Below are 20,889 nucleotides of genomic sequence, written 5' to 3' on the forward strand. Positions count from 1 at the left end.
TAGAGTGTGGTCTCTGACGTACCTACCCAAGCAGCACAATGTACTGAAAGTCGAGTGCGATAGGGGTGTTCGGATACGTGGAAGGCCTTGAACAGACCCGTGAAAAAAGAACATTGATAAGACGCATACCGTCCACCCCTTTATACTGCTACTTTCATGATTTCCGCAAATGTATCATAAGTTCATGCAAGACTACTGATTCAACAACCCCTGGATTTTGCAGTGTCATGCCGTGTTTTAGGACTGCTTTTTTCATTATGACATTTCATGACTATTTTCATGACATGTGCCATAAATCGATTTTATGGGACTACCGCTGCTTCACAGTGTCTTACAGTGGTCTGTGACTACCGAGGGTCATTATGACATTTCATGACTATTTTGATGACATGTGCCATGAATCGATTTAATGGGACTACCGCTGCTTCAAACAGTGTCTTACGGCGGTTTGTGACTACCGAGGGTCATTTTGACATTTCATGACTATTTTCATGATATGTGCCATGAATCGATTTTATTGGACTACCGCTGCTTCAAACAGTGTCTTACAGTGGCTTGTGACTACCGACGGCCATTGTCACATTACATGAATATTTTCATGACATGTGCCATGAACCAATTTTATGGGACTACCGCTGCTTCAAACAGTGCCAGCGGTGTTTTATGACGGCTTTCTGTCATTATGACATTTAGTGACTATTCTCATGATATGTGCCGTGAATCGATTTTATGGGACTACCGGTGCTTCAAAGAGTGTCTTACAGTGGTTCGTGACTACCAACGGTCATTGTCATTTCATGACTATTTTCATGATATCTGCCGTGAATCGATTTTGTGGGACTACTGGTGCTTCAAACAGTGTCATGCGGTGTTTTATGACCACCGACAGTCATTATGACATTCCATGAATATGCCATGGTATGTGCCATGAATAAATTTTTGTGTGACCACCGTTGCTTCAAACAGTCATATAGTGTTTTATGACTACCGATGGTCATTATGATATTTCATGACTATTTCCATGATATGTTTTATGAATCGATTTTATGGGACTACCGCTGCTTCAAACAGTGTCATACAGTGTTTTATGACTACCGATGGTCCTTGTGATATTTCATGACTATTTTCATGATATGTTTTATGAATCGATTTTTTAAACTACCGCTGCTTCAAACAGTGTCATACAGTGTTTTACGACTATTCTATGACTATTTTAATGACATGTTCCATGAATCAATTTTGTAGGACTACCAGTGTTTCAAACAGTGTCATGGAGTGTTTTATGACCACCGTTGGTTATTATGACATTTAATGACTATTTTCATGATATGTGTCATGAATCGATTTTATGGGACCAGCACTGTTTCAAACAGTGTCATACTGTGTTTTATGACTTCTCGCTGACATTATTACATTTCATGACTGTTTTCATGATATGTACCATGAATCAATTTTATGGGACCACCACTGCTTTAAACAGCGTCATACTGCTTTCTAACTACCAATGGTATTTAATACATTCCATGACTATTTTCATGATTTGGGTCATGACTCGGCTTCATCCAACTACCGTTGCTTCATACAGTGTCACGAGTGTTTTAGAGGCTACAGACGGCCATTATGACATTACATGGTGGCATGAACCGACATTATTTTATTTCATTTCCTTAAAGACCATTTACGTAAAGGTGTTACATAGGAGAGAAGAAGGAACAGAAAATAGAAATTTCAGAAGATCTGACAGTGCGACAACGTCTGCTGGCAAGTCATTCCATTCGCTAACACCTAGCCACCAGTGTGGAGTATTTGTGTGTGTCTGTGTAACCTAATTTTGATTCTGGCTTGTAAGGATGCCCTACACGACGAGACAGAAAATCAGGAGGGGTAGCATATAAACCAGAATGATATAATTTATATATAAGAACAAGCCTAGCTATTTACGTCTCACTGTCAATTACGAAATTTTATACCGCCTTTTAATCTCGGACGTACTTGCTGTGCGATCACGTATATTAAAAATGAACCTCGTAGCATTGTTCAGAACAAGCTCTAGCCTATCACACCTGATAACGACTCCGCATACCGGCTGCGTATCGCAATATTGACCGTACCAACGTGTTATGCGACTACCTCTGCGTCAGACAGTGTCACATAGGTTTATGATTACTGACGCTCATTATGACATTCCATGATACTTACATGATATCTATCATGACCGACTCGATGCAACTCAGCTGCTTCACATCGTGTTATACAATGTTTTGTGACTATCTACGAATACCTTAGTGACCATCGGTATTCATAAAACCGCATGACACTGCGTGAAGCTAAGGTATCTGCATAAAGTCGAGTCATCACCCGTATCATGAAAATAGTCAGAGAATGTGAATATGACAGTGTATGAAGTGCCACAAATTGATTCAGGGCACGTATCATGAAAGTCCTCATGAAATGTTATAATGACCGTCAGTAGTGACAAAACACTGTATGCACCTTGTGAAGCAGCGGTATCCCATAACATCGATTCATTGCACATATTGTAAAAATAGTAATTGAAAGTCATAATGAACATCGGTGGTCACAAACCACTGTATGACACTGCTTGAAGTAGCGGCAGTCCCATAAAACCGATTCATGGCACATGTCATGAAAATAGTCATGAAACGTCGTGATGACCGTCGGCAGTCATAGAACACTGTATGACACTATTTGAAGCAGCAGTAGTCCCATAAAATCGATTGATGGCACGTATCATGAAAATAGTCATGAAATGTCATAATGACCGTCGGTAGTCACAAACCATGTATGACACTGTTTGAAGCATCGGTAGTCCCATAAAATGGATTCATGGCACATATCATGAAAATAGTCACGAAACGTCACAATGACCGTCGGTAGTCACAAACCACTAAGACACTATTTGAAGCAGCAGTAGTCCCATAAAATCGATTCATGGCACATATCATGACAATAGTCATGAAATGTCACAATGACCGTCGGTAGTCACAAACCACTGTAAGACACTGTTTGAAGCAGCGGTAGTCCCATAAATTCGATTCATGGCACATGTCATGAAAATAGTCATGAAACGTCATAATGACCGTCGGCAGTCATAAAACACTGTATGACACTATTTGAAGCAGCAGTAGTCCCATAAAATCGATCCATGGCACATATCATGAAAATAGTCATGAAATGTCACAATGACCGTTGGTAGTCACAAACCACTATAAGACACTGTTTGAAGCAGCGGTAGTCCCATAAAATCGATTCATGACACATGTCATGAAAATAGTCATAAAATGTCATAATGACAAAAAGGAGTCATAAAACACGGCATGACACTGCAAAATCCAGGGGGTTGTTGAATCAGTAGTCATGCATGAACTCATGATACATTGGCGAAATCATGAAAGTCGCAGTCATGACATGACGGAATACAGAGTACACAATTGGATTAAATTGTGTATAGCGCTTGGATTAAATTGGTTAGTGTCTGGATTAATTTGGTTCACCACAAATTGGGTAGCGCTTGGATTAAATTCAGTGACCATAATGGATTAAAATGAGCGGGAAAACCTGTAGATGACGACGATGTACCCTTGTGGTTTTCGATATGGTGAACTATAGTTTTCGAAGCGCGCCATACGCAAGGTGCTCCTGGTGTTTGTTGTTGGGATTAAAGACGTTTGTATCTTTGGGTGACCGGTCGTCCCCCACCCTTTGGTGTCTCTAGTCTCTTTCCCCCCCAGTAGCATTCCTATGGGACCATTGTCCTTTCACTAAGTATAACGACGACTCAGGACGACATCATCAGGACGACTTGAGGCGGCCAACTCTAGCCAACACCAGGCAAGTGTCAAGTTACCGGAACTGCACGCTGTGACCTCATCGCGTATAGGGCATCGGTATTCAGAAGCAGTAAAAATATTGCAGAGAAAGCTCGGCGGGCAGGATATTTTAGTGGAGTAATGCAAGCATCTACACTGAAATACATTATACCCAGGACGCATATTCCCCAGGGCGTTAATCGTGACGTTGCACACCTCTGTGAGGCCGACAACGGCGAGCAATTTCATCGCCACCACCACCAACACCGCCACCACCACCATCACCACCACCGCCGGGATAATAGTCCGTTGCGAAAGCTGGAACATCGATAAAAATAGTTTATTTGTTGTAATTGCTGGACGTTGTGTCACTGGCAACCTGTGGTTGTATAGTTGCCACATTTTAGTTTTTTTAAAGACACCCTGTGTGGTATGAGGAAATGGAGTATCTTCTAGTATAAACAGTACGTTTTTCTAATGTGCGAGGAATAAGGTACCATTACCACTCCCCGCGCCCCCAAATCAAATGGTTGTAATATTGTTCTGGTGATTCCTAGAGTGACCACACTGCACATCTCAGTGACATCGCTTCCGGTTTTAAATTATAAAATTATAAAAAGCGATTCCATATGAGGAGAGTTTGCTGTGCTTCGTTACGTTTATAGACGATTGAGGTACATCATGAACATGCTCCACTCCATGAACGAGGTCCTTTCGAACAGCTCTTCAACAGAGTCAGAGTTGTGCCTAACTCGTTACAAGTAACTCGTTACTTGGTAACGGTTACTTTTTTTGGTAACGAAGTAACGATTCAGCTACTTTTTAAAAAATTGTAATAGTAACGGAATCAGTTACAAAAATTGGTAACTCGTTACTGACGTTACTCGTTCCTTTTCTTCAGCAGGGGGAGTACATTTCGACACTCCGTGTGGCGCAATGCGTGCAGATTTGACCTGCCTTACCCACGACCACGTGTGACTCAAAGTATTATTGCAGTCCCTCGCTGGATGTGTTGTTGTCTTTTCTCTTGTTTCCGTAATCTCACACCATCACTCCTTCCCAAGAATGGGCACCAATTGTGCTATGCCTACAAAAAACGCGTTTCGACTTCTAGCCTTTTCTTGTCCTCCACGCGAAAGCTTGTACAAATTAAACTTAAACAAAAATCTTCAGTGTCGGCTTCTGTATTTTGTTTATGTGATCTACAGGACTTGACTCCCCTCTTCGTATACGCATCTTTGCTAAGCTTCTGAGCGCCCAAATTATGACGCAGCCCCTCGTCTGTTTTGGGGAACTGTTGGTGATCGGTCGCACGAGAACCGGTGTCTTTTCTTGTATTTTCATAATCTCCGGTCACCCCCACTTCAGAGTGCAATGGCTAACCTTCCCTACCCCATAACGAACAGAACAGAACAGACGTGCAAGTGACGGCATGTTTGTTGACGGTAACGTAAAAGTAACTCGTTACCTGTCAGTAACGAGAACTCGTTACTTTTGTATGTTGGTAACGAGTAACGTATTTAGTTACTTGTTTCTGAAGTAACGGGTAACGGTATTTAGTTCCTTTTCTATGGTAACGGGCACAAGTCTGAACAGAGTCCAAGACATTGGAACAGCCGTGCTGAATTGGCTGACTGCTCAGATTCTGCAGCTTATTGGAGTCACTGAACGGGAGCCACGGTGGCTTATCTTATATTGGTGCCCTCGACGTCTCTCACCGCTAGGGCCTTCGACGGTCATCATTCCAGAACCCTGCGATTCGCGTACTGCAGCGAGTTTCCAACTGTCTGCTTGCCCGCATAGTTTTGTGGTCTGCTGGCGGAGTCTGATCTGTTGCTGGACCTGGTACAGATGTCTAACCGTACGCGAGTCTCTCTGTCAGCTATATGTGGCGTACGTCTATCGACTCGGTGTCCCTGAACAGCTGAACAGGTGCCATCGAGGCTGCCTAATACTATAATCCGGACATTTCATGTACACGCCTGGAAAAAAAAAATGAAAACACAGAGAAAACACCCAGCTGATGCCGAATTCGAGAGGCACAGAAGGCTCTTCCGGCGGAGCTGGTAAAGGTGTCTCGCAAAGGGTAACGGACGTATTTTCGTTGCAGTTTCCATTTTCGTTACTGCTATATTTTCGTTTCCGTGATCTGTTTCTGATACCAGTTTTTTTTTTTTTTTATTTCGTTTCTGTTCCGTTACGATTTCGTTACTGTTTCCGGTAATTCGTTTCGTTACTGTTTCCCGCAGCTCAGGCTCTTCCTGAGCTGCGGGAGGACAGCCCATCCGGCTCTGTCACCACTCTGTTTTGCACAAGTGCTGCTTTGGTGTCACGCGTACACACTACACAAGTAATTTTACGTCGTTGGGATGCGCACATATTGCACGATTTCTTAGATAAATGTAGAAACATGCCATAAGTCTGTCTTCAGTCACTCTGAGTCCAGCAACCCAAGATGAGCTAACCTTCGTCGCATGTCGCATTCATGCTCCCAGTAGTAAACCATACTGCCGTAACCACGATGAAATGAAAAAAAGTAAAAAGTAGACAAATAAATAAAAATTGTAGGCTGTCATCCTCGTACCATGGTGGAGTAGAGTGCGCAGAGTCTATGTTTAAGCCTCATGTGTTGATGTCATGGAGTTTTGAGGACTGGGACGAGTAGGTAAGCGAGGGATGCACCCTCGAGATCCATTATTGCGCTTTGTTTCCATACTCTCGTGTAGTATTTAGAGCATTACGGGGAATGGAGTCATCAAAATAGAAAAATAAAATGAAAAGTCACTGAAATGTCATCGCGCAACTGCAATAGCCATTACCCGAATTTCATACCGGATGATAATTTTCGTTTCTGTTTCTGTTTCCGGTAATGGACGATCCTGGTATGGGTTTCCGTTTCAGTTATAGTTACCATCTCCAATTTTCGGTAATATACCGTTTTTGTTTCCGTTACCATTACCGTTACCTTCCCCAGCACATATGACAAGATGTTGTACGGTTTGTAACGTCCTATAACAGTCACATTTTGCTTTCTCGTGAATAACGAGAAACGAAATGTTCAAAGAAGAAGTGAAGAGTCTCGAGAAGCATTATAAACTAGTTCGGGGGGAAAGTGGCATCGGTCTTTCAGGCTTCACAGTGGAACCATGATGGACTACAGCGGTAGGTGCCGATAGATTCGACACACCTTAGCATTTCTCGGATTTCAAATCTTCCCGACTGCACTCTGATATGACTCAACACTGCCCGTTGGTGGTGATTGAGAAGATGGGAGCAGTGCGGTCATTGTGCTGTCGGCAGAATACCCCGTAAAGACTTTTTTCAGACAAACTTGTCCCATTGTACTCAGACTCGTGTTTGACATCCGCGTTGACATTACTGACAGACTTTCGTCGACTTGCACAGCTAGGAAAGTTCAGATTTTGTCAGTTTAGTCTATACCTTTTGAACATTACCTACTCTGAATAAGTCGTCGAAAAGCCGGACTGCGGCAGGGATCGAACCCGCACGTTTGTGTAGCTTGTATTTTTGTGCCTTCAAAGGCAATAAACCTCTACCCGAGAAATGTCATCATGACGTTGGTCGACAGACTGAAACCGAAACAAATCGTATGGGGAGGGCTGCTTCCACGAATGGGCACTTGTTCGCTGCCTCCTATTGAAAGAAAAGTATGACCGATGGTCGCGTCCCTTTCAGGGGCCATCGTAATCCCCTCAAGACCGTGGCTTTCGGGCGCGACCTTGTTCGCCCCTAGCTTCGAGCATAGTTCAACTGGTGTCGCTGTCGAACACCATGACGTCATTTGTTTACAAACAGGGGGATGTCTATTGATCAACCGACCGACGTGTCGGTAGTATTCGTATAGGGCTGTACATTGGTAAAGATACAGGAACATACGGAATACAAGGACAGGTGCTAGTCATGTTGCATGCGCTGTCGCTGCATGCTCTGTTGGCAGATCGTACTGCGAAATAGGTTTGGGGTTAGTTTGATAGTGCATGGGGACAATCGGAGCGCGCGCGTAAATATGCGCGTTACGTATGCGCGTAAGCTACGCTACGATTTACGTAGGCGTTAGTTTGAACACTAGTAGTAATAGTATCGTGTAACCGAGGGGTCGTGGAAGGGGTCTTGGGGTCTTGGAAGTCGCATATTGCCGAACAATACGTTGTAGTACTACGAGGTAGTCTTATCGATAGTTTTCGTCGTGAACCCGTCGAAGCCTGCTTTTGATTGGATGTAGTTCCGTATCGGGACCACTGGCTTTTTTTAAAGAAAAACGAATAAAAACAAAAATCTAACGCTTTTACGTGAAAGAGGAAGTAATTAGTAACGAAATTCAACAGGAATGTCCCTCGTATATTGCGTAAAATGTATAAAAATTAAATTTTATCGCCGGTTTCTTGATGGCGATCCGCCATCTTGGCTGAGGACCTTACTGACCTAACCCGAGGCACAGTCTCGACGCCCGCACCGCCTAGTGCGTGCCTGGGGGGGGGGCGGCGCCCCCCCAGACCCCCCCCCCCCAATCTGTAGAACCTAACTTAACCCAACCTCACTAAGGTGAGGTGATTTAGCCCATTTCAACGACCCTACCTTTCGCAAGACGGCAAGTTTCGAATCCGTTAGGCTTAGCATTCCCGTGTTTCTCCTGCGCTAAAAGTGAATCAGATGGGGTTGTTTAAATGCATATAAAAAAACTTATAGTCCACAGAATTTTATAATTCTTACATTTTTAGATTCAGTATATGATCTTCTTCCACTTCTATGCAATATTTACTTTCCTAACCGTTTCAGTAATTTTTAAAAACGAGTGGTCCCGATACGGGACTACACCCTTTTCATTTACTGACATGTATGACTCATCAGTCTCTGCCAGTTCACTGTAGTGATGCGTGGCCCTTGAAATCCTACATAATACCTGCTATAAAGTACTGCAAATGTCACAGTATAACTCCAGAATATGACCTTTGGACATGTGTCTCCCAGCCCATGAAGTAACTCTCACTGCTATAAAGAGGTAGTCTGGACAACATTCAAACGCCTTGGAGATTTTTTTCGTGCGGGATCTGCACTTCAGGTGATGAAGTGATAAAGGTGATGAAATGCAGATTCTTCACGAAAGCTCGTCAATTAACCTAGATGCTCCTAACCGTGTGAATTTTATTCTGACTACCTCCTTCGTGGACTTGACGGCGTTTTTGTATTTTGTCTATAAATATATGTAAGAATACGTACCTGCTTGCTTGTTCAAGACTTTGAAGACCACTACGTAGGGGAGTACCTTATGAAGCAGAAGGCGACAAAGAAAGAGTGAGTAGCACTTGTATTTAATGGGTGTTAATAAGTCGGGTAATACAGCGCTCCATTTAACTGCAGACTGCCCTCGGGTCGGACTCTTGTAGGACTCTCGCTGCTTTCTGGAGCCCTCGCCTTCATCTGCATCATCACTATCACCACACTAACGCTGCACAACAGTAGACTGCACCCCGGTGACTCGCCTTTTACAGCCTTATGTAATACGGAGCATTAATGGCAAGGCGCATGTTGTTGCGGCTTTTCTTTATATGTTGCCTTCTCTGTGCGCTTTGCTGTTTCCCGGATAGAGTGGTTACTGCTAAAAGGTTGTGACAGCAGGGAGAGAGTGCTGCTGGTTACAGTATGTTTGTAAATATGATACTGCTACGTGACCTGCTAAGGAACGGCACGGGGGCCCCTTTTGAGGACCTCTCGATATGTGCCTGCAGCTACCCCTCTGGGATAGACTGCAAAGTTTTCTGACTTTTCAGTTCTTTACGATTTACAGTTCTCAACAACTTCTGATGAAACACATTTTCTTTTTCTTTTCTTTTTAGAGCCAAGACGTGACTCTGACGATGTGTCGACCGAGCTCGCGGGTGAGTGTTGTTCTTAAGGAAACAACTATATATGACGTTGGATCATTTATTTCTGCATGATCCCTCAACGCAGACAAGACGACTGCCTCGGTCATCACGGATTTCGACGAATCTACAGAAGGTGATGTGAGCAGCTTGCAAACGCGTGATAAAACATTTTTGCTGCAGCACAAATCTTCGAGTAACATCGCGTCGTATTTGCTCATGTGCAGTCTCACCTGTTCCGGACACCGCGCGGCCTGCAAATATGTCTGGCGTCACGACCATAATGGGTGATCAGGATCGACGCGAACGAATCCAGCCTGAAGGTGAGTATTTGGTTGAACTACGTTGCTTCAAACTAGTTTTCCCGGTATCCTTCCTTCCTGCATATGACGTTCGGTTTATGCCTCGAAACTGCGTGAATGTTGTGCCATCACGCTCAAATGCGATGCTCGTTCGGAAAACATCGAAGCAGAGTGCCACTTCGGACGCATTCCCACAATTTTCGAAAGGACCAGCTACACTTCATAGTTTCGATTTCTCCAAAAATAGATGACGTCATCGTGAGCTCTGACGTGTGTACCTCTGCAATAGCGTACAACCCTTCCCCTCCTCACGTTGGAAGACTGTCAGTCGATCTGGTGCATACCTGTGTAAATTACTTCTAAAATGTAATTAAATTACATTACTCATTACTGCAATTGAAATGTAATGAAATTACATTACAATTACTATGAAAAAGTAATGACATTACAAAGTCATTACTGCGAGCTTAATCGTAACGATGTTGAGGATGTGGAGATTCATTGTGGGCGTTGGAACTCGCCAGTGGCGAACTCTCATTCTGCGAAGTGCAAACGCAGAACACAGACTCGATTCTTTTGTAAAAAGTAATGAGTAATGTCATTAAAATTATACTGTCCAAATGTAGTTAAATTACATTACAAATTACATAATGTCAAAAGTACTGCATTACATTACAAATTACCAGAAAAAGTAATTCATTACTGTAATTTCATCACTGTACAGTAATGACGTTACTACTCAGGTATGATCTGGTGAGGAGACTGAAGGCCACGTTGGAGAAGCAATGTTGCCAGATGAGTGAGGAGAACAATGACAAGCCGACTTCGTCACCACCACCATACTTCTCAAAACTAAATTATTTTATGACACTTCCACGTCACACGAAGAATAAATATTTTGGTAGAATACGATGTAGATTACAGTAGACTGCACGTCGACAACCATATACGCAAGCAACAATTCTGCCTTCTGCTTCTTGCTATGTTGTTTGCTTGGCTATGGCAACTTGGCTATTTCGTTGTCTTACCCTTCTTGAATCTTCCCACTCGACCTATTACTTCACCCATGAAATATCGTTTCAGATGGCACGCCCAGTCAAAGTTTCGCCGCAGCCTCGAACACCTCCAAGGAAGACTGGTGAAGCATCAGTTATCTGTGACAAAAGTATACAAAAAATACGACTGCAAAAAGAAAAAAAAAGCAGAGAAAGAGAGAGAGAAAACGAATAAATGATTGATCACCAATGATTGCGTGCTTCATAACCGATACCTCATGGTATATGTTGCTTCTTATCACAGGGTGCAACACTTACCACCTTGTTTAAGAATGATAACGCTATCTTTCTTTATTTTCCGTTATTTGTGGTCACGCCCATTCAAAGGTTCATTCGGAAGACAGTGGGACAGTCTAAATGACGGAGTGTAAGGGTTGATGTAGTTGGAGTGGAATGTCAGACTTTCCTATTTCCGCTTTGTGACATCGCGGGGGACTTCCAAGAAAAGCTGTATGTGCACTAAGAAGCAGACCTTTAATATGACTTTTATGAAGCAGTCGAATTGCAACTGCAAATACATGCTCATAAAAGTAATAGAGTTACAAATACAAGCTAATATAGTTGCAGTAAATCTGAAAAGTAATTGAGTTACACAAAGTTACATGAATTCAATTAAATTGTTAAATTTTAAACAGTTACATTAATTTCAACGCGTACTTTTGATGTGTCACTTTATTCACATTCACTAAGGAGCTTTGTGCTGTGCGCCTTGTTGACGTCAGTCGTGCTGTTTCGATTATTTTATGCCGGTATATGCGGTACGCGAAAGCGGATCTATACTATTCGAACGCGCCCCTAATCGTTCAGATTGTTGCGTACTCGCATCTCGGTCATTATAACATTATCTTTCGTGAGTGATACCGGCCTCAGTGGCTCAGTCGGTAGCGTGTTCGCCTTCTGATCCCGAGATCGCGGCGAGCACCCGTCCGAGGGCGCAAGCAACTTGGTGGCAGGGTACAAGTTGCTCAAACACGCCGTCTTACGCGAGGGACGTTAAATACGGGGTGCCGTGTGATGAGCTTTCATCGCACGTTGAAGAACCCTCAGGTGGGCAAAAGCAATCCACAGACCGACCGCTGTGGCGTCGCTCGTGATCTCAGTTGTCTCGCGACGTAAACACCCAATTATATATATATATATATCTTTCGTGAATGATTGAAATCACGAACATCGCGAACATCATTCAAGGTTCAAAATCAAGTCGAATCCCTTGCAAATCGCATGCGAAGCAATTCCAAAAGTAACTCACAAGTGAATCATGAATGACTCCTGAAAGTAATTAAGTTACAGTTGCACTGGAAAATAATCCAGATGTAATTACGTTACTAATTATATTCTCAGTAATTAATTACAATACACGAGTTACTGTAATTACTTTACAGGTCTGCTAATGACAGTCTGCGACTTTTACAGGAGCCCTTGTGATTTCTTATGATGTACTGCTCGCGACACGGTTATCTGAAATAGCCTGTCAGTAGTGTCTGCAGCCCATATTTCCCTGATTGCCCTGGAAAATATTGTTCCAATATTGTCTTTAAAGGTGGACCATATGCTGCACGTGTTTCTTACTCGAAAGAAATGGACTTGCAACACCTCGAACTATAAGATGGGATAAACCACGGTGCGCTGATTTCAGACAACCGTGTCGCGAGCATTACGTAGTCTGAAAATAGGAAAATTGAAAAGCCGACGGCAAATGCCGGCAGACGGAACTGCAGTGTCGTCTCTTGTCCTTCCGGTCCAGCCTCGGGAATGGACCAGTTGGGGGAGGGAGGCATTCCGGTTAATGTCATACAAGGGAACTGGTTCGAGCAAAACGAATAAAATGTCGTCTAACGCATACAGGTCGTCTGTCGTGTGATGACGTCGCACTTGTCTAAGACTAGAACCCCTGATAAAAGTTTTTTTTTTTTTTTGCTAAAAGGTTCAATTTTAACTAATTTTAACTAAAGGGGTTTAAAGAGTTTTGAATATGCATTCACTTCTTAGTCTGTATTATAGCCTTGTGAGAAGCAAACTGGAGTTTTCTTCTGTAGTTTGGAACGCTTATCCAAATCATCCTCGGATCATTTGGAAACTATACAAAAGAGACTTGTCAGAATTATTTACGACAGATTTGTGAGTCGGACGTGGTACTTCAGCTATAATAATATTCCATCTAAGCTGAGCATGATGCCCCTAAGTAATAGACGACAGCTGCGTGATATTATATTTTTTCACAAGCTTGTTCATGGAACAATGGATGCTCCCGCACTTTTGTCTGAGGTTTCTTTTACGCCCCTCCAAGGCTAACTAGGTTTCCTTCTACATTTTACCCTGGTTTCCCTTATATATCCTCTCCGATTGTTCGAATGCAGTGTTTTTACAATGACTTCCAAAATAATGATGTTGATATTTTAAGGCTTTTAGAACTGCTGTCTATTCTTGTTTGTGTGTCTAATGTTGCTTAGCGATTTTTCTCTTTTATCTGTATTATTTACTGTACGGGTGTTTTGTATCAATTAGAGTGCACCTCCAGGCTTCAGCTGTTGGTGGGCACTGACAATAAATAAATAAATAAATAAATAAATAAATAAATAAAAGTTTAAGAAAGGCGGTTTTTACGTTAGTGCAAGTGAGTGTATGTAAACAAACCTTGAGGTGGTAGTGCAACCCCAGTCATTGTTTCGTCAACCACGCACAACAGGACAACAACACCTTTATTGTGCGATGTTGAATGGGGAGTTTCATCGCCAGGGGCGATACTCTACCCCATTGCTGGTGGGGATGCGGCATACCTGGGTAGTAATGTCATTACTGTAATGAAATTACAGTAATGAATTACTTTTTCTGGTAATTTGTAATGTAATGCATTACTTTGACATTACGTAATTTGTAATGTAATTTAATTACATTTGGACAGTAATTTTAATGACATTACTCATTACTTTTTACAAAAGAATCGAGTGTTTAGTTTAACGGGTTGTGGCATTGGATAATCATTGTTTGCGGGCCCCATCCTCCGGACAATCTTCCCGTTGCCGTGATACATTGTGTCACCTTCGTCTCTACAGTGTGGAACGATACCCCATACGTGGCACCCTGACATGTAGAAGAGACAAATAGAAGAGTGTGATTAAGCTCGCGGTAATGACTTAGTAATGTCATTACTTTATCGTAGTAACTGTAATGTAATTTCATTACATTTCAATTGCAGTAATGAGTAATGTAATGTAATTAAATTCTAACTGGAGTAATGCGTAATGTAATTTAATTACATTTTAGAAGTAATTCACCCAGGTATGGGATGCGGGGAATGAAATAATAAGCCCCTTCACAATAAGGATGCAAGTCCTATGGTATCTAGAAAGGTGAAGAGAGGTTTCAGGGCAGAGCGTTGGTGGGCTGGATGTGGCCAGAAGAAACACAACACACAGGAGGATACTGTTACGGCCATGTTCTATATGTTACGTACCTGCTATATCAGACCTTGCACGTAGCTTGTATCTGAAAAATCTTGCGAATGTTAGGTAGATGGGCTATAGGTATATGGGCCGACGTAGAAGAAGGTAGTAGATGTCGTTATAGTAGGCGTCGTTGTTTACCGAGCTGTTTCCTTGCTGTACGTGTTATAGCATGGGAAGCATGGTGGTGCCTAACAAGGATCATGCGTCCTTCATAGCGAACTGTGCCGACATTTATCTCAGAACGGAAAATAAAGTGCACTGAACGAATAGAGGAGGTAAAGAAGACAAACCAGCAAAGAGGTGATTCGCCTATAGCATTTTGGGTAACGTGTGCCACGCCCCTCGGGTAGAACCGAAAGAATAAAAGTAAAGCCCAATTTCACAAAAATGTGTAGAGGACGGTGGTCTTCCTCTACATGAGGTGACCCGGACGTGATGTCTTAGCGTTCCACCATCATGAACGGTGACCAGCACTCCACCAGCTCTTCACCTCCCAGCCGGCCACCGCCACCGCTTGAGGCTTCTGTGGCACCGCTCCGCCTGCCGCCTTTCTCCGCCGCGGACCGTATTTTGGATTTTGCTGGCCTTCCATCTCCAGGAGCCGTTGCCGCCCTGGCCCCCCCGCACCTCCCCTCCACCGGTGGACGTTGCAATCACTGCCATCAGCACGTCGCTCCAGCAACTCCAGACTACGGTGGCGGCCCTGGTGAACCGGGTGGACGCCATTCCCCCGCAGCGACCACGTTCCCCTCGGCGCCCGTTTTGCCGTCGCTGCTCGCCATCCCGTCAACGGTCTCCTTCGCCCTCTCAGCACCACTTCTGCTGGTATCATCGAAAATTCGGCGATGCCGCAAGGAACTGCCAGGCCCCTTGCTCGTGGCCGGGAAACGCTCCCCCCAACCATTAACGGCTGGCATGGCTGGGGGCAACAACAGCCGGCTCTTCCGGATCACGGACCGCGTGTCCGGCTGTCGCTTCCTGGTGGATACCGGGGCTGACGTGAGCGTCGTTCCACCAACCCCCGCAGAAAAACGACACCGACAACCAGACTTGGCTTTGCAGGCCGTCAACAAGTCCACCATCTCAACTTACGGTTGCCGCCATTAGTCCCACCATACGGCTACCGTTGCCCACTGCTTTCGCCGACATTGTCACGGAGTTCCCCGCTGTCCTGCGCCAATCGCACGCCTCTTGCCCACCTCGCCACAGCGTCACTCACCACATCGTGACACGGGGCCCCCCTGTCTTCGCTCGCCCCAGACGGCTGGCTCCGGAGCGCCTCGTCATTGCCAAGAGGGAATTTGACCACATGCTCGAACTGGGGATCATTCGGCCTTCCTCCAGCCCGTGGTCTTCCGCTCTCCACATGGTGCCCAAAGCAACACCTGGTGATTGGCGCCCATGTGGGGACTACCGTGCACTCAACATCGTCACGGTACCGGACAGATACCCGCTTCCCCATATTCAGGACTTCACCGCGAATCTTGACGGAGCGACCATCTTCTCCAAGATAGACCTCATCAAAGCCTATCACCAAATTCCCGTCCATCCCCCTGACATCCCGAAGACTGCTATAACCACCCCTTTTGGCCTCTTTGAATACGTGCGGATGCCCTTTGGCCTGCGTAATGCTGCGCAGACATTCCAACGATTCATCAACGAAGTGCTCCGCGGCCTGGACTTCGCATTCGCATACATGGATGACATCCTCGTCGCAAGTCCATCTCCGGAGGCTCATCGAGCCCACCTGCGCGCCCTGTTCTCGCGCCTGGAGGACTACGGAGTCTCCATCAATGCCGCGAAGTGCGAGTTTGGCGTTACCACCCTTACCTTCCTGGGACACACCATCACCCCGCAAGGCATCCGGCCACTCGCATCCAAGGTCCAGTCCATCCGAGACTTTCCTGCCCCCACTTCTCGCAAAGGACTTCGTTCATTCCTCGGCCTCGTGACTTTCTACCGACGTTTTGTGCCTCGCTGTGCTGCCTTGCTCCAGCCTCTCTACGCAGCTCTCGGCGCTGACCATCCGAAAGAGGCCCGTGCTGCCCCTCTGGAGTGGACACCGGCAGCAGAACGCGCGTTCGAAGAGGTCAAGCAGGCCCTGGCAGATGCTGTGCTGCTCCACCATCCTCGTCCTGACGCCGAGACAGCGTTGTTCGTCGACGCCTCCACTGCTGCTGTCGGCGCAGTCTTGCAGCAGCGTCAGGATGGCCACTGGAAACCTCTCGGTTTCTTTTCCCAACGCCTCTCGCCAGCCGAAACACGCTACAGCACCTTCGGGCGTGAGCTCCTCGCCGCCTACCTGGCATGCAGACACTACCGCCATTTTCTCGAGGGCCGCCCGTTTGTGCTGTACACCGACCACAAGCCTCTCATGTTCGCCCTGCGATCGGCCTCCCTCAACCACTCGCCTCGTGAAACCCGCCACATGTGCTACCTCTTGGAGTTCACAACCGATGTGCGACACGTCGCAGGCGAAGACAATGCCGCTGCCGACGCACTCTCGCGGCCGGACGTCAATGCTCTCCATCCGCCCCCCGCTGTCGATTTGGACGGCATCGCCCAGGCGCAACAGGCAGATGAAGAGCTCGCCGCCCTTCGTTCATCCCCCGCCTCATCCACCACTTTTCGGGAGATCTCGCTCCCCGGTTCGACGGCAAGTCTATGGTGCGACACCTCTACTGGTACCCCGCGCCCTTTCGCTCCCCTGGCCTTCCGCCGGCATGTTTTCAACGCCCTCCACTCGCTGTCCCACCCTGGCGTGCGCGGCACGCAAAAGATCGTCGCAGAGCGCTACATATGGCCTCGCATGAATGCCGATGTCCGTGACTGGGCGCGGGCCTGCCTAGCCTGCCAGCGGTCCAAAATCTACCGCCACACCATCTCGCCTCCATCGCGGTTCCTTCCGCCAGATGCACGTTTCGACCAGGTCCACATCGACTTGGTCGGCCCGCTTCCTCTGGCCAAAGGCTACCGCTACCTGCTCTCGTGCATCGACCGCTTTACCCGCTGGCCGGAGGTAACGCCGATTCCTGACATCACGGCAGAGACGGTGGCCCACGCATTCCTCTTCTCCTGGGTTTCCCGATTCGGCGTCCCGTCCACTGTAACCACGGACAGAGGACGCCAGTTTGAATCGGCCCTCTTCCGTCACCTGTGCAGCGCCCTCGGAACCCATCACATCCGAACCACGGCCTACCACCCGGCTGCCAACGGCCTGGTCGAGCGCCTTCATCGGCAGCTCAAGGCGTCCCTCCGCGCCACTGACCACGGCGACACAACCTGGCCCGAGCGTCTACCCTTCGTCCTGCTTGGCCTTCGCGCCGCGATCCGCCAGGATGACTGCAGCGCGGCCCACATGGTCTACGGCTGCCCGCTCCGCCTTCCCGGATCATTCTTCACCCCCTCGGCCCCGCTCGTGCACGACCCTTCCTCCTACATCGACCGTCTCCGCCAGCTCTTCCGGGACCTCAAGCCCACGCCTACCCGCTCCGCTCCCGCAACACGCGTGTTCGTGAGCCCCGACCTTAATCAAGCCACCCACGTCTTCGTCCGCCGGGACTCTGTGCGCTCCAGCTTGCAGCCTCCCTATGACGGCCCCTACAAGGTCATCTCGCGAGCCGCGAAGTTTTTCCGCCTCGATCTTCCACGGGGACCTGACACTGTGGCCATCGACAGGCTTAAGCCCGCATTCCTGGAGTCTGCACCTCTGGTATCGCCCGACCCGCCCTCCCTACGTCCGTCCTCACCTCCTGTCTCCAGCATTCCTCCCCCTCCACGTCGAGTGCATTGGGCGCCGCAGCTCGCACACTACGAGCCGCCCGCCGCCTCGGGTCCGGCTCCTGCACTCCTTGGCCTCGGCGCCCGACCTTTCCGCCAACCTCGGCCCTCCTCGCCAGCCTTGTCATCCGCCACGGGGGGGAGCCCTGTAGCAGCAGCGTCATAATCATCACCAGCACCGCCATCGGTTACGCGCAGCACTGCGCGTGACCCGAGCTTTCGTTTTCGGTTCATCGCCATTAACCGTCATTAAACCCATCAACCTCAGTAGAGCCTGGTCGCCTCATTTCTCGCTCTACAAATGCAACGGAAGAGTCAACAACACGCGTGTATTTGTTTCTTTATTTTTTTAAATGTAATGTTGTGTCTATCAAATCAAATGTGAATGTTTTGGCAAGTGTACGTATAGCCTACAAGTGACATCGATCTCGAAAAAATCTAGTCCCCCTTAAAATTACTTCACGATAATATTTTACACTTTTTTTTACAACTTTCGGGTGTAAATCGGGTTTTGTCTTATGGCACACACCTTTGTAGTGCGAGTTTTACACCATACAGAAGTGTGTTTTGCAGGAAACCCTTCTTAATCGTGTATCCTACAAAGAGCATCATTCAAAAGATCATAATCTAATTCTACAGAAAACATCATTTCACGGGGTGTAACCGATTTAAAACCATTTTAGATGGGTGTTTTGAAGACTCCTTTTTTTCGACACTGCTATTACACCTTTCAGTCGAGCCTGCAGAATGAAAACTGTGTTTATCCACAAAAACACCGTTTTTGCAATATCTTCCGTTTCTGTTTTTTGTTATGTTTTTTCTATAATGAAACTCAAACGCAAACTCAACCTTTTTTACACGCTAAAAAGTGTTAATAAAATTACCGTGTTGTAACACCTTTCCAGCGCAATATTTCTCCTCGAGTTACAGATAAAAATTACCTCCCAGTTATTGCATCCCAGACTTATCAAGTAATTTAAATAATTAAGGTAAAGTTATAAACACTATAAAGTAATATACTGAAGTAATAACTCATTGAACTAATTTACTTTACTACTAAAGTAAAATTATCGATTCATTTTATGTTCGGAGAGTAGAGTACTGGAGGAAATTTGAGGAATTTCAGACAAGTTGATATCCGTTAGTAGCTATAAAATAGAATGTTGGCGCTACCTCGTACCGGTTTAACTGCGAAGTGGATCCCGTCTTCTGTAGCTAATGGACTCGCAGTGGTAGTCAGAAAATACCCGTGCGAAGATTTGGGACTTGCTCCGGAATGAAGCGTTGTGCTGCTAGCAGTGGGTCACACCGATCTGTCAAGACGAGCTCTTAAACGAAGTTACACAAATGTGGGTCGCACGCACGATATATCTTTATTTCTTTTTTCCCCTCTACCGTTGTTCCTCTCAACTCCTTCCGTCGATGCCACGAAACGCCTTGAGAGAAGACCAGTTTAGATGAGCGCCGGATGTTCGTTAGGAACGGGATATAGAGGGGTGGGGCGCGCGCTACGAATGACGGTGTTATGATAGTATTTCCTCAATATAATGTTGCATATGTTGCATTCATAGTACCGTATTTTCCGGTGTACACTCTAAGTAAAAAAGGAGTAATTTTACTCCTTTGGGGGACTAAATGCATTGCCACAAAAAAATAGTCCCTTTCGGTAGTAAATGCACGGGAGTAAATGAATGTCACAGTGTGTAAGACTGCATTTCACGCTCTGTTCTAAGAGTCCCAGGTACATATTTCGCGTGCATGCACGAAAATACTTTGAATCCAACCGTCAACCGTGATATATAGAGTGATATAAAATATTGCGACATACATAGCGCATAAAATTTACGAAGAAAGAAGAGCTAACTGATTGCTAAGTTGGCTGAGTTATACAGCCTTGTGTCATCAAATAGACCAAGAGGACATACTGACGCAGATTGTTGCATTCTGAAGACCATTCGCGAAGTTGAGTGACTATTTGCTGTCCTGAGGAGTAAACGTTGGGGGCGGGGGGGGGGGGGGGTTAGGAGGCTAAAATACGGGAGTAATTGCAGTCTAGGGGACTAGAATAATAAACCAAGGCGGTGTATAACATATGCATATGCTTTATTCGAAACATATTCAGTTTCGCGTCCCTTCTCAGTAACGCCAGCCTTCTGAAATGAATTCAGGATTACTGCAGGATTGAGCTGGTATTGACTGCTCAATAGCATACTTATAAGCAGCAGCATTAATTTTTATGAAGTCCGGCGCCGTTTCGCCGGCTTTGTCAACTGACCCTAAGAGATTTGTGAGACTCACAGCACACCCTGAAAGAGGCTACACTCTTTAAAATGATGGTGGTGGTGGTGGTGATGGTGAAAGGGCTTGCCGTCTCTTTAAAATGAGTTTCACCGCATAGCACGCTCCTAGCCAACCATTATCTCGAATGATATCGTTATCTGCCCTGATTTGTCTAAAACGGGAGACGTACGCGTTTTTGTGACAATTATGAACAGCATAAGTGTCACAAAAATGGCGTACGTCTTCCGCTTTCAACAAATCCGGACAGATGACAATATCATTCGAGATGATGGTTGGCTAGGAGCGTGCTATGC

The 20,889-nt window shown here is 45.9% G+C and overlaps 2 protein-coding genes across 5 annotated transcripts in view; both read left to right on the top strand.

Moving 5' to 3' along the window:
• Positions 1-6,907: 6,907 nt before the first annotated feature.
• On the top strand, positions 6,908-11,260 carry LOC135398115 (uncharacterized). Of its 4 annotated transcripts, none has more exons than XM_064629538.1 (7): positions 6,908-6,992; positions 9,086-9,143; positions 9,192-9,322; positions 9,686-9,727; positions 9,801-9,848; positions 9,940-10,035; positions 11,098-11,260. In XM_064629538.1, the coding sequence occupies exons 1-7, from the start codon at positions 6,977-6,979 to the stop codon at positions 11,154-11,156; spliced, it is 450 nt and encodes a 149-aa protein (XP_064485608.1). In that variant the 5' UTR covers positions 6,908-6,976; the 3' UTR covers positions 11,157-11,260. The 4 variants fall into 4 exon arrangements, with proteins under 4 accessions (XP_064485608.1, XP_064485609.1, XP_064485611.1 ...); XM_064629539.1 differs by having other exon boundaries at positions 9,210-9,322; XM_064629540.1 differs by lacking the exon at positions 6,908-6,992 and adding an exon at positions 8,898-8,927 and having other exon boundaries at positions 9,060-9,143.
• A 4,951-nt stretch (positions 11,261-16,211) lies between these two features.
• Positions 16,212-20,889, top strand: part of LOC135398668 (delta-like protein 1) — a 30,977-nt gene continuing 26,299 nt past the window's right edge. The window contains exon 1 of the mRNA XM_064630052.1: positions 16,212-16,318. Coding sequence (XP_064486122.1) covers positions 16,212-16,318 — 107 coding nt within the window. The remainder of the gene's footprint in view (positions 16,319-20,889) is intronic.

The sequence above is a fragment of the Ornithodoros turicata genome, chromosome 6, assembly GCF_037126465.1.
Source record: "Ornithodoros turicata isolate Travis chromosome 6, ASM3712646v1, whole genome shotgun sequence".
Taxonomy (NCBI): Eukaryota; Metazoa; Arthropoda; class Arachnida; order Ixodida; family Argasidae; genus Ornithodoros; species Ornithodoros turicata.

Coding starts and splice junctions, on each gene's coding strand:
- LOC135398115 (XM_064629538.1), top strand. Junction 9,144..9,191: donor CAGAAGGCGACAAAGAAAGA/GTGAGTAGCACT, acceptor CGGGTAATACAG/CGCTCCATTTAACTGCAGAC. Junction 9,323..9,685: donor CAACAGTAGACTGCACCCCG/GTGACTCGCCTT, acceptor TTTTCTTTTTAG/AGCCAAGACGTGACTCTGAC.